Source organism: Oryzias melastigma, linkage group LG4 (genome assembly GCF_002922805.2).
Source record: "Oryzias melastigma strain HK-1 linkage group LG4, ASM292280v2, whole genome shotgun sequence".
Lineage (NCBI taxonomy): Eukaryota > Metazoa > Chordata > Actinopteri > Beloniformes > Adrianichthyidae > Oryzias > Oryzias melastigma.
The window spans coordinates 6337411-6349564 of record NC_050515.1 but is presented as its reverse complement, the minus strand read 5'-3'; the positions used below and the strand labels follow the sequence as shown (position 1 = coordinate 6349564).

At 36.5% G+C, this 12154-nt stretch overlaps 1 protein-coding gene across 3 annotated transcripts in view; it reads left to right on the top strand.

Annotated features, from left to right (window-relative positions):
- The first annotated feature begins 4512 nt into the window (after positions 1-4512).
- The window catches only part of osbpl9 (oxysterol binding protein-like 9), a 43574-nt gene continuing 35932 nt past the window's right edge, over positions 4513-12154 (top strand). For 2 of the 3 annotated variants that reach the window (XM_024278652.1, XM_024278651.1), the window contains exons 1-3: positions 4513-4667; positions 5722-5772; positions 10086-10164. In XM_024278652.1, the coding sequence (XP_024134420.1) occupies positions 4557-4667; positions 5722-5772; positions 10086-10164 (241 nt within the window). In that variant the 5' untranslated portion in view covers positions 4513-4556. Of the gene's footprint in view, positions 4668-5721; positions 5773-10085; positions 10165-10205; positions 10953-12154 lie in introns of those variants that run through there. The other variant, XM_024278654.2, reaches the window with a different exon arrangement.

Sequence of the window (12154 nt, the reverse complement as noted above, 5' to 3'; positions counted from 1 at the left end):
AAATGAAAGTACCTCACAGAAATCACTACGAAATGTTTTCTTTTGTTTACAAAAAACGTTTTCCTAACATGCCAGTGTGGACGCTAACTTATCTCACAGCTGTAAATATTCAGAAAAGGTTTCACCAAATTAAACTCAAATCCCATCATTTCCAGTCACAAAGGCCTCCTAAAGCGAATGTCCGTTTGACAAATACCGACCCAGAATGAAGGTCGACCAGCCTCAAATCAATCTCAACACGAAAGAGAATCAAGATTTAGAGATAGTCGTTTGTGATCAAATGATAAGCATTAAAAATACCTATATTTAGGGAGGCGTAGATGCTTTTATGGAGGCGTTTGGGTTTAAAAATGGTCAGAAAAATGGCACAAATAAGCCACCTTATATCCCACAGCTGAACCGTTTCCACTGATCGCACTCGACCCTTTTCACGGTGACGTCACACAAAATGGGCCGAAAATACGAATAGTTACTTCCAGTGTTCGGGATTACATCATCAAAGCTGACAGCTGGACGCTGTTAAACACAATTAAAGGTAACCTTTACAATTTCAACAGAAAAATGTACAATATTTATTTTATGAATGTAACCACAAACTGTATTTTCATATACAATTTTGAATAATCCTTCAATATTGGAGGTTCTATTAAAAATATAGATATATAGATATTATTCTAATGGGTTTTATTTAGCTTGATGCTATTCACACGTGTTTTAAGTGCTGATAGAAATTCATGTTATGATTTTGGGGAAGCAGCTGTGGAGAATTCTGCAGGCAGGACTACTAAAATGAATACAACCAGGTGGAACATTCATAAATAGAAATTTTACAAATTTTGGTTAAAATTGGTTAGGTTACCTTTCATTATGTATCTTTAAACAGTCGGCTTTTTGTGTGACGTCACTTAAAAACATCCAAAAGTGTTTTGGACTGCCCGCTGAGTTTCTTCCTCGAATGTTGAAAGGAGGTGCTGAGCGGAGCGGCATGGGGGGGTCACGTGAGCGGCTCGGTTAGGGCAGCGATGCTATAAGTGCCCTTCACAGCGCCGGATACCCTGCAGCCTTCTCGAGTTTACAGTGCCTCAGATTTTTCACACCCAAAAAAAGAAAAGAAAAACATCTTTAAAGGAACCACGTCTAACTAAAACCGTCAGCAGATTGCAGTATTTCTTCAGCACATGATGAGTTTTTTGTGGATTTTTTTTTTTTTTAAACAGAATGTATGAACTTGAATTTTAAATTATTCTCTTTTTTTCTTCAAAGCACAGACATATAGAGGTTTATGAATATTTCATATACACACAAAGTGTGTGGCCATTGCTTATGACTGAAGAGATTTATTTCAAGACCCAGATCTGAACCTGCGCTCTGAATGTATTCATCTTCTGTTCTGAACCCAGTCAAATGTGTCTTTCACTCTCTAAGGTGCCATATTCTTTTAGTGCAAACTTTATTTTTTAATTTAAGTCACACTAACAGCCCAGAAGTCGCTCATTTTTCTTCAGGAATACACTACTAATCATCCTATGTACACTGGATATGATCTGAGACACATTCAATCATAAGAGATGCTACTGTAGCTCCAAAACTATTATTGATGGAAATGATTTTATTTCTTGATGTTTTTTCATGTATCAGACAAAAAAAGCCTCTAATTTGACAAAATAATTTCTAATTTCTCAGTTTTTTTATTTCAAAAACTACTTTTTTGTTGTTTTGGTGCCTTTTTGTAGAAAAATCTACAGTAGTTTCAAGTGAAATTCTGCATTTTTTTGCCATTTTATTCTTTTTGGGGCAACCTTTCAAAAAACTTTATTTAAAAAACGAAAAGTTACATTTGCCATAAAACTCCTTCAAATAAATATCTAAAAACCAGAGATCATTTCTGATCATCACACGTCTTTACTGGGTTCTTTCTCGTGCTTTTATTTTGTATTTACAGTTTCTCCCTTTTATTTTGAAAGAAAGGGGGGTTCTGGAGAATGTGTGTACACGACATTATACCAAAGGCCACTTCTTCAGTTGGATTAGTGCAATGTAAGATCAACACAGACACACCACAGTGAATCTAAACAGGGATAAAAATGTCTGATGTTAACATTAACTTTTTTATTGTACAAAAATATGATTTTTTTTATTTAAAGCTCACTTTATGTTACTGTGAAGTTGTGCTTATCAGTGTTAAGCCTATTGTAAATAATAAAGATTTTGATGAATTATTTTGTGTCTTTGTTCCTTTTTAACAGAAAAGCAGATGAACATTGTTTCAGTTTAGTATTTATTTTATTCTGCAATTCATATATTATATATTGATAAATGTGATTATTATTAAAAAGTCATCAAATGGCTACAAAATGTAAAATCTTAAAAATATTTTTTGCTCTATTTCCTGCATAAATATTGTTCTATTGTTTAAAATATTCTAGATTTGACAAAAATAAAGTTTTTTTCTATAAAATAATTTGTTCAAAGACTTTTGAATTAAACTAGAAATGACTATTACTATAAAAACAATAATTTAATTGATTTTCCAAGTAGATTTTTTTTAGATTCATAATAACCGATAAGAATTCTTTCTCTGCAATGAAACTGATAATCTACACAGTTTTCCCACTATAATTTGTGATATATTTATATTTGTTTGATTTGTTTTTTGACAGTTTGCCGCAAACTTTTGGAAAAGACAGTAAAAATAAGCAGTTCGGGATTGATGCTCATGTGCTGCAAAATTAAAAGTTATACTTACTATGTATGTTATCTAATCTGTTTTTTTATTATTATGAATTGTATTCATTCATGTATTCATTTTATTTTCTATTTTAGGAAAAACAAGTTCTGGTAAAACTATTAAACCAGGAAAAAAATGACTAAGTTTTTTTTTTAAGGTTTTTAACCCATAAAGACCCATTTTTACTAAAAAATAAAATTGTGTCAAAAATACCACAAACCAAGTAGATCACAGAAAACATTTCAGATATTTTTCTGTAACACCAATGTCACTATGGGTTCTTCTGTTTCCAAGAATGAACACAGGAACTCCAAATACGTTTAATTTTAGAAATTATTTTACAAAGTAGCTGTTTTCTTTTTGAGATGCTCAAGAAAACTTTCGATATTTCATTTATCTGCCTTTTTATTTAGATGTGTAACAATGAGGGTTCTGTCAAAGTGAAATTAAACCCAGCCTCAATAGTTCCCCATTCATTTTCTAAACCTGCTTTATTCCCAATAGGGGTCATGAGGTCGCTGTCGTCACCTGGCAACTAAAGGTTGAAGGTGGACAGTTCTACCATAGCCACATAATTCCAAATATCTCAAATCATGCGTCTTATTCAGTCCAGATCAATCAAATGAGATCAGTTTGTCTTATGTCTTATGAATATTTTTTTTTAGTGCGATCTCTGTACTGATAAAGCAAATTGAAACTGTGGAGAGGACGACTCCCTTTGTAGGGAAGATTCTGGAGGAAACTTCCAACAGAATCAGACTCAGAAGGACAAACATCTGCTGTGAACAGACTGAAAGGAGGACGGGAAAACCCTGCAACACTGGAGCATCAGCTGTGAGACAAACAGGAACTTTAGCAAGTGTGTCAATGAAGAAAAAAACAGTCAAAAAAATCCCTGAAACATCTGTGAACAAAAGAAATGTTTGTCATTGCAGCAGTAACTGTTGCTTTGTCATGATAAAAGGCAATTTTAGATAATATTATTAAAATATTTAAAAGGATAAGCAATTTGTAGTTAACATCTTATCCGGGACAGAATTTAGTTTATTTTGTTTGAGTGTTTTAGAACTGAGACAAACATGAACAGATTCGATTTTTGGAACAGACTGATTAATATTCAAGTTTGGAAAACAATGATATGCTTTTGAGGCATGAAGTTGCTTCCGTGTTGTAAATTCTGCATTCTGCAGCTTCCTTTTTTTATTAAAAAAAAAAAAGTTTTTCCCGTATGCAGTAAAATAATCTTTTACTTTCAGAAATTACATCCAGATATAATGAAAATTGGGCCTGAATATCAGCATTTAAACACGCATTATTCCATGTAGAGCTGGGACTCTGTTTATTAATTCATTTTCTGAACCTAATTTAATTTCAAGCATGATGTTAAAAGAGGAAAAGAAAAGCAATTAATTTGTTTTCAGGGTTAGTTTTTGTCTCCTTGAGGAGATTTATGATTTTCTAAAAGTGAAATTTAGGAAATTAACATTAAAACAGCAAATACAAGTCTAATATAAATTACGTTTTTAGCCCTTCATGGATCTGTGAACAACTGATTAAAACATATACATTTATATGTTTTATAACTTTTTTATATAATATATATGAACATATAGTAAAATAAATTTTTTAAATACTTATTTTTTAAATTATTTTTTTATCAATGTTATTTATTTATTTTTGTAATACTATGGCTTTAAAATATTCTTAGTTGTGATGGGGTTGTTTTGTTGGTAAATATTAAACTAACAAAACTTTTTTGTCACTGAGCAGTCGCCCGTGACGTAAGAGAGCCACGCTGGCTCCTCCCAAACCAGAGCCTGTTGTAAAGATGGCGTCTATCATGGAAGGGCCGCTCAGCAAGTGGACTAATGTCATGAAAGGTTGGCAGTATCGGTGGTTCGTCCTGGACTACAATGCCGGCTTGCTGTCATATTACACGGTACGTCCGGTCCCTCGTGTCGGGGCGGTTTGGAGGGCTGCGGTCGCTTGTTGAACAGCAGTGGGGCCTGGTGTGTTTCTGGAGTTAGGGAGTATCGGCTATATCAGCTGGCTCAGCTGGGCGGGTCTTACTGCTGACAGATCAACTCATTGACCAATGACAGAGGTCCTCCTAAAGCGACGGGCCAATCAACTTGTAGTATTTTCTCATTTCCGCTAACACATACAGCTAGCAAAAAACTCATAGCTGAAATGGGTAAAATGTCTAACATTTACGTAAATATTTGTAGCTGTAATGAACTTATCGTTTCTTTACTTATGTTGGGAAAATGTTGGTTCTTTATATCAACACATAAACTCAACATTTGACTGTTTTTGACCTTAAAACATTCCCCGACGGGAATGAACACTGGATTCTAAAGTGTTGGGTTTTTGTTAAATATATAAATTAACGAAGTTGTAATAGTTATCTAATAATTTAAGCAGTTTCTAAACAGGTTTTTGATAGTGTCGATAACTCTAGAGGTGCTTTAAACGTCGTAGTTCAGGTTTTAAACAACTTGTTTTAAACACATTTGCGAGTTTGACCCAGTTTCCCCGACAAAAGTGAAAACAGTCATGTTACAGGTAAAAAATAAAATCAGACAATCATTTTTAAACGTTTAATTCTAATATTGTACAATAATGAATATATTTTTGTCACGAGTCAGTTTGTGTACTGTTGGGTACAAAAATACTCTATGATTTAGCCAAACAAATGTCCTTTTGCTCAGCTGAAAATATTATTAAATATACATTTTCTGATTTTAATAATTAAGCGCATTTGATAGTAAATTTAAACAGAATTTATAGCTTCAAATCATTTTGTGTGTAAATGTTTTTCTGAGCATAATATGACTTAAGGGGCTTTGCACTTTTTAAATTTGTCTAATATTTAAATAGCTGCAAAATTTGGACAATTTCTTGATTTTTGAGTTGGAACAAGTTTATTATATTTAATGATTAGTCTTTTTTATGTGGTTCATCCTTTACTATCATTCTGTTCTGCTTCACAGTCAAAGGACAAAATGATGCGAGGCTCCCGAAGAGGCTGTGTTCGACTCAAGGCAAGAATCTTAATTTTTGTGAATTCATTTTTATAACCCATTGTTGCTGCACTGCTGTACGGATTGCAAAGTTTTATTTATTTATTTAAAGTGCAAGATGCTTGAATTGAAGTCCTAAAACAGGAAAATTCGTGACAGTGTTTGATTTTTATCTGTTTCTGTTTTAAATAAACATGGCATGCGGTTCATTGTGAAACAGTAAAGCTGTTTCTACCAGCAGTTTGCCCCTCGGCAACTTTCACAAAAACAAAACAAAAAAAAAAAAACCTGCCCGGCGGTGGTATGCATCTTTCCGTCCACAAATGAACACATAAAAGATTCAAGTAACTTTGTAGTGATGCGATGCATTCCAATTATTTTTCTTAAATGGATTTTTAAACATTTAAAACAACATTTTTTTAAATGCCTAAAATAGAGAAACTCTTCTTCCCCCTTTTTATTTAAAGCAAAAAAAAAATGTTGTCACAAAAGGATTTTGGATCTGTTGGTACTGTAGTTTAGTGTACACGACACGCTGTGGTTCACCTTCAGCCGATTGTTCAAGCTTGTGATTGGACGTCTTTTTGTTTTCATCACATTTACACAAAAGGAGAACGGGAAGAGGGAAGTTTACCAGAAAATGATTATTCACGATTGATTGTATATTTTTTACCAACATACCGGTAATCTTGTTCGTATTTGTAGTTTTCAACCAATACCATTGTTTTTGTTTTTGTTTTTTTCTAGGTATCTTTCTCTTTTATATCCCTACTGTCATGTTTGACACTATTCTGAATTTTCACTTCAGCTATAAATCCCAGTAGTTTTCTTTTGTTTGAGGTTGGCCTGATTTAGATGTTCTGGACTCATTCTGACCCTTTTACTTATCTTACTTAGTTTTAACATCGTCCACTAGATGGCAGCATACTTTTCTTCATAAACCAACATCAACACTGTGACTACATTTTTGTGTTCTTATTATTGTTTTTCTGTTAAACATTAGTACAGTTTTTGCATCTCACATGATGTGCAGACCTGCTGATTATTTTTACTGCTTTGTGGGTCAGACCTTATTAGGGCGGCAGCTTCAAGTCTTTTATCTGGATTTGACTTTTTGGCTCATTCTCAGACGTTAATATGAAAAAAGAAAACTAGTTTATCCCTGCATTGCCATTCCAGCATGTCAGGTGTCCAGGAACGTTTGTTTCATCCATCAATGAGTTACGCTTCCCTTGAGTTTAAGAGAAGTTGTGGTAAAGGTCAGCTTTTTTTCAGATCCCTTCAGAGGGAGGAAGTGTTTACCGCAGATACCTGAGAAAGAGGCACCATGACTCTATAGTCGTTTCTGGTAAAGCCAGGACAAAGATTTCACATGAGATGGCAAAAGTTATCATTTACGACCAGCATTAGTTCACAATAAACAATAAAAATGATTCATGAGATAGTAATTTGGTTTGTCACATGTGCACTGGTTGTGAAGTTCAGTGTTTTGTCATAGACGTGTTCCTGCCCAAACGAAGGTTTTTCCTGTTTGGAATAACTGCTGAAACCTGTTTTTGAGAATGTTGCAATCTTACTCTTTATTCGTAGGAAACGGCGAAACAAATTGCTTTAAATCTGAAAGCGGGGAGGGAAAAAAGCAGGTTAGATCTGGTCCGAAGCTCTAGATGAAGAGTAGAAGAAGTTCATGATGTCCTGCAAAGATATTAAAGCACAAACTGTTTTTGCTCGTTTATTTATCTTCCAGTTTTTGTCCCTGTTCGTCACACACAATGTTTAAATCTAGAAATGAGCTGATATCTTTTTTTTCAGCTGATATGATAACTGATATTTCCACTGAAACCGATATTTAAGTGTCTACATAACACAGTTTAGATTTATTTTTAGCTCCTTTATTTGAAATCTGCTCTTTTACTGTACAATCGCAGTGTACTTGACTTTATTAACACCCAGCAAGGGACATCATAGGAGCAAGTTTTATGTTAAAACTTTTAAAAATATTCAGACCATTTACTGACTACTAGTAGACATAAGTATAAATCCCAAGCTTCCCGTTTGCAGCATTTTTTAGTAATATTTTGTATCCCTATCAAAAAGAAAATGAGCCTGAAAACAGCCAGCTTCCCAGTCCTAAGGATCGGTTGGAAACGAGTATCAATTTAAAAAATACAATATTTCTTAAAAAAAAAAAAAAAAGTCGGAGTATAATTTTTTTTTTCCTTTTGAATCAAACCTATAAAGTCAAATTAGGTAAATATCATCTGATACGATACTGGAACCGATATATTGGTTTAAATCTGGAAAATGCATTTCTAACTTGATTAATTATTCAAAATAAACATCTGCAGCTCAGTTTATCTAAAACAAAATATACAATCTTTACAGTCCCTTGACCTGATTGTTAAACCTAATTGTTAAGAACATTTTTAATAAAACTGAGATGACTTTGAAAAGCCTAAAATTATTACTACAGCACATCACAAATATAGGGACAAAAGTGGGCGTGTAACGATTTATTGATGAATCAATTTATATTCCGTTCCAATCGGATTGATCTGTCTGAGTTGATCGAATCAACTTATATTATGATATTGTTTCAAAAGGAAATAAACAGATTACACTGGTGGCTAAAAATGTCCTGGATCGAATTTGTTGATCAGATTTTTCAAAATGAACCAATATCGACGATGAATCGTATCGTCAACCCCAATATGAATCAAATCGTTGAAATGAGTTGTTACACCCCTAGAAAATAGGGCTGTGTTTTTTCAAGAGTCTTGTGATATATGTATGCGAATACAATATCCCAAGACAAAATCATATTTGCTGCTTTTTAAAGACTATGACTTAGAAGAAAACATTATCAGAATTACAGTACCCATCCCAAGTTAAGACTAAGTTATCAATGTCTCATTGAGTTCTGTAACGATAACAGCAAGGCTAATAATGAGTGAATATCTAAAGGTGAGTTCAGGTGAATTCGCGTGGCAGTTTTAATGTTAAGCCAATAGAACAGACCCAACATGAGGCAACCTGAAGTTCCGCGGCGCGATTTGAGCCACGAGTGCGGCGCGAAGGTCTACCAGCAGCTCGATTTGAGCCACGAGGCACAAAATAGGCGGCGCAACCAAAGTTTAAATATCTGAATTTTGACAGGTCGCTGCGTTGCATTTGGGAATCTGGAACTCAGCTTTGGGCACGTGACGTTTTCAGTTGCTTTTGCTAACGTGGCGGGGCTCACTCACGCCAGACAGAGGGGATGCTGCCAGCTCGAGCCTCATTGAGACATAAAAAAAATTAAGAAAAAAAGTCCTCTAATTTTAAATTTTCCCCTTCTGGGTAATGTGAGGCAGAGAGGCTTCAAGCTCAGTCACAGAGACACAGAAACACAGCGGAAGCGGCTGTCATACAGACACAGCCCCCTGTACCAGGAATATCTTTTAATAATATTTGTGTTAACATGGAGATATGATAACCGATGTTTTTGTAGAACTCTTCACAATAAGTAAACTGTATTTATTACTCAACATCATCTGTGTCTTCCATACACTCTAATTAAGATATCCACAGACACTCTTCCTTATAGCATCATCCTAAATGCTAGCTGGTAGCTCCTCCCACATGCGGCCGCGGCGTCAGGAACACATTTTTTGACCTAGGTGACAAGCAATGAATTGTTGACGCGATAAAAGAGGGGCGGAGCACGCAAATTTGTCACGAGAATCGCGTTCGGTGTGAGTGCACCGTTACACAAGCTGAGTTTCACGAGATCTTGTTGATTTGGTGCCGTTTACAGCTGCTTAAAGAGGTTCATTGTGCTGGACACTATGAAGTATCGTGATGTTTGATTGAATCAATATTTTCCTACAGACACAGCAGTGTGTTTATGATCCCCCAACATTAAACATGTATTTATTAAACAACTAAGTTATTATAGTCCATTTGCGATGATAAAATGTTGATTTCAATGAAAAACTCACTACAAAAGTAGCTTTAGTATTGATTTTTAGAGCTTATTCTGCTCTGCCAGATCTTATTTTTGTACTTGTGGAGGATGGATCACTGAAGATTTTTTTTTTTTTTGCCGTCTATCTGCTTTCCTCCACCCCTCCCCGCCTGTCTCCTCCCCTCTTCTCTGAAGTCCCTCCTCTTTTTCCTGTCTCTTCCATATTCCAAAAGGCTGAATGTGTGAGCGGGAGAGGGTTGGAAAAGCAGACAGAAGCAGAAAACTAGGAGGAGGAAAAAAGAGGGTTTCAGTTTTGGGAGGGAAAGGGTAACTCGAGGAGGATGCTGGTGGAGGGTGGAGCGTGACGTGTCTGTGTCCGTTTGCTCAGGGGGCTGTGATTGGCATCGATGACGAGGATGACAGCACCTTCACCATCACTGTGGACCAGAAGACTTTCCATTTTCAAGGTGGGTGTCCTCTCCTTGTTTTGTGGTGATGGAGGGGGGGGGGGCTCTCTCACTCCCCCCTCCCTCTCTTAAAGAGGTGGATTGGTTTGCTCTAATGCCAGGAAGTGGATACAGGCTTTCAGCGTCTGCTCACTGTCAGCGGAGGCTGCGTTCATCCATGCTGCTTCTCAAGTTTTCCGGCGTTTCTGACAATCCTTCCGGATCAATTTTCTTTTCTTTTTTTTGCCCCTAAGCCATACGGATTTCTTTTGAGATGTGTGCTGCTTGTTTTTCCTTTCCGACTCTGACAGAAGAGGAGAATTGTTGCGCAAGTGTCTGCAGTTGAGCCTCTGGGAATACAGGAGAATACTGCTGAGCCAGGAGCTTAGCTCAGGTCTCCTCTGCTGCTGCTGCTGCCGCTTTGCTGCACTGCTGCTTCTTCTACTCCCTATCAGCCGGTCACAGGGACGGGATTGGCCTCTCCCGCGCCGTCCATCCCGACTTTCCTTTTTGGCAGTGAGCGATCAACCCCAGCCAACATCAGACTCAGTTTTTCTTTGACCTTTTTCCCCCCCGCCAGGTCTCTAGCTAACCTCGTCTAATTCTCCCCTTCCATTTTCTGTCGTCCATTTCTCATCTGTTTCCATCACCAAAACCCCGCACACCTCACGACCAAACGCCACCTTTTCACCTCCGTCTTGAGGGTCATTAAGCCAAAGTCCATGGGCCCCCCGGCCCTCTCACCTCCTCCATGCCCTCTCCCATGTCTGTGTTCCGAAGCTGTATGCTGTGGTTCTACAAACGCAAGGGTAAGGAGGAAAGCGCTGCATGTGTCGCGGTCAGCGTGCATGCCGCCAGAAGGATCTCGAGCGGGTGTTTGTCTGTCTGGGTGGAGCAGAAAGCGGCGTTTCATAAGAGCTTCGGTTTGTAATCGAGACTCAAGGACGGGTCGGCGCGGCGCTGAGGAGAAAAACGGAGGCGGTCGTGCTCCAGTCCTTGGTGGAAGCTGGTTGTTTTTGTACTTTTGATTCATCAAATGCGTCTTATCCGAACAACAGGAGTGAAGGCTCTCTTTCATTTGATTACAGAACTTTCTGTTCCAACGTTGGCAGAAGATGGTCTGCTGAGGCGTCCTAAAAACCAGAACCTGACGCTTCAGCGATGTATTTGAGTTTTGCTTTTGTGATTTGTTTTCAGACGTATGAGTTTAAAAGACTTGAACACAGAAAAAAGTGGAAATTAATGACGTTTTTAGTCACTTAAGTTATATTTTTCCAGCCCTTTTCTTTTCTAGAGGGAAATGTATGGAGCTAAATTGGGGCCAATATTATTTAAAACCCAAGTAAAACAAATTGAATTTTTTTTTGTTTTTGGCCAAAAATATTTGTAAAATGTCAAACCTTTTGATATTCTAAAATTATTTTCCGCTTCAAATTTCAATTTCAAAACTTTTTTCAGTTTCAGTTTTTTTTTCCACTTTCAACACTTTTTTCCCCTCAAATCTTAAAATTTCAGTTTCAAAACCTTTGGCCTCGTTGTGCCGTATTGGGGTTGGCGTTGTACGCGATAAACTGCTTTTTACTTACACCTGTCCTGGGACAACCTCAGACTATGAAAGTACAGACAAGTTGGCTATTTTCTGTCCATAATTATCACAGTTCTCAGAGTCAGTGAACGCACCGGGACTGAAGTCACCAATTTTGATTGGTCCTTCGTGTTAGCCCCGCCCCAACACGCTACAATGGGGCCAAAAGTTTTGAAACTGAAATTTTCAGTTTTGAAAACAAACAAAAAAAAAAGAGATTCAAAACAAAAAAAACTAGTTTTGAAATTGTGAGTTTTGGAATCTTAAAAACAGAACATTTGTAGCTGAAAATGATTCTGTTTATTTTAAAATTGCAAAAAGTTTTGGGCATTTTTACTTTTTTTTGGCCAAACAGTTATTTCAATTAGTTTTCTTTGTGTTTCAAATAATATTGGCCCCAATGTAGCTCCATAGAATGATGTCCTA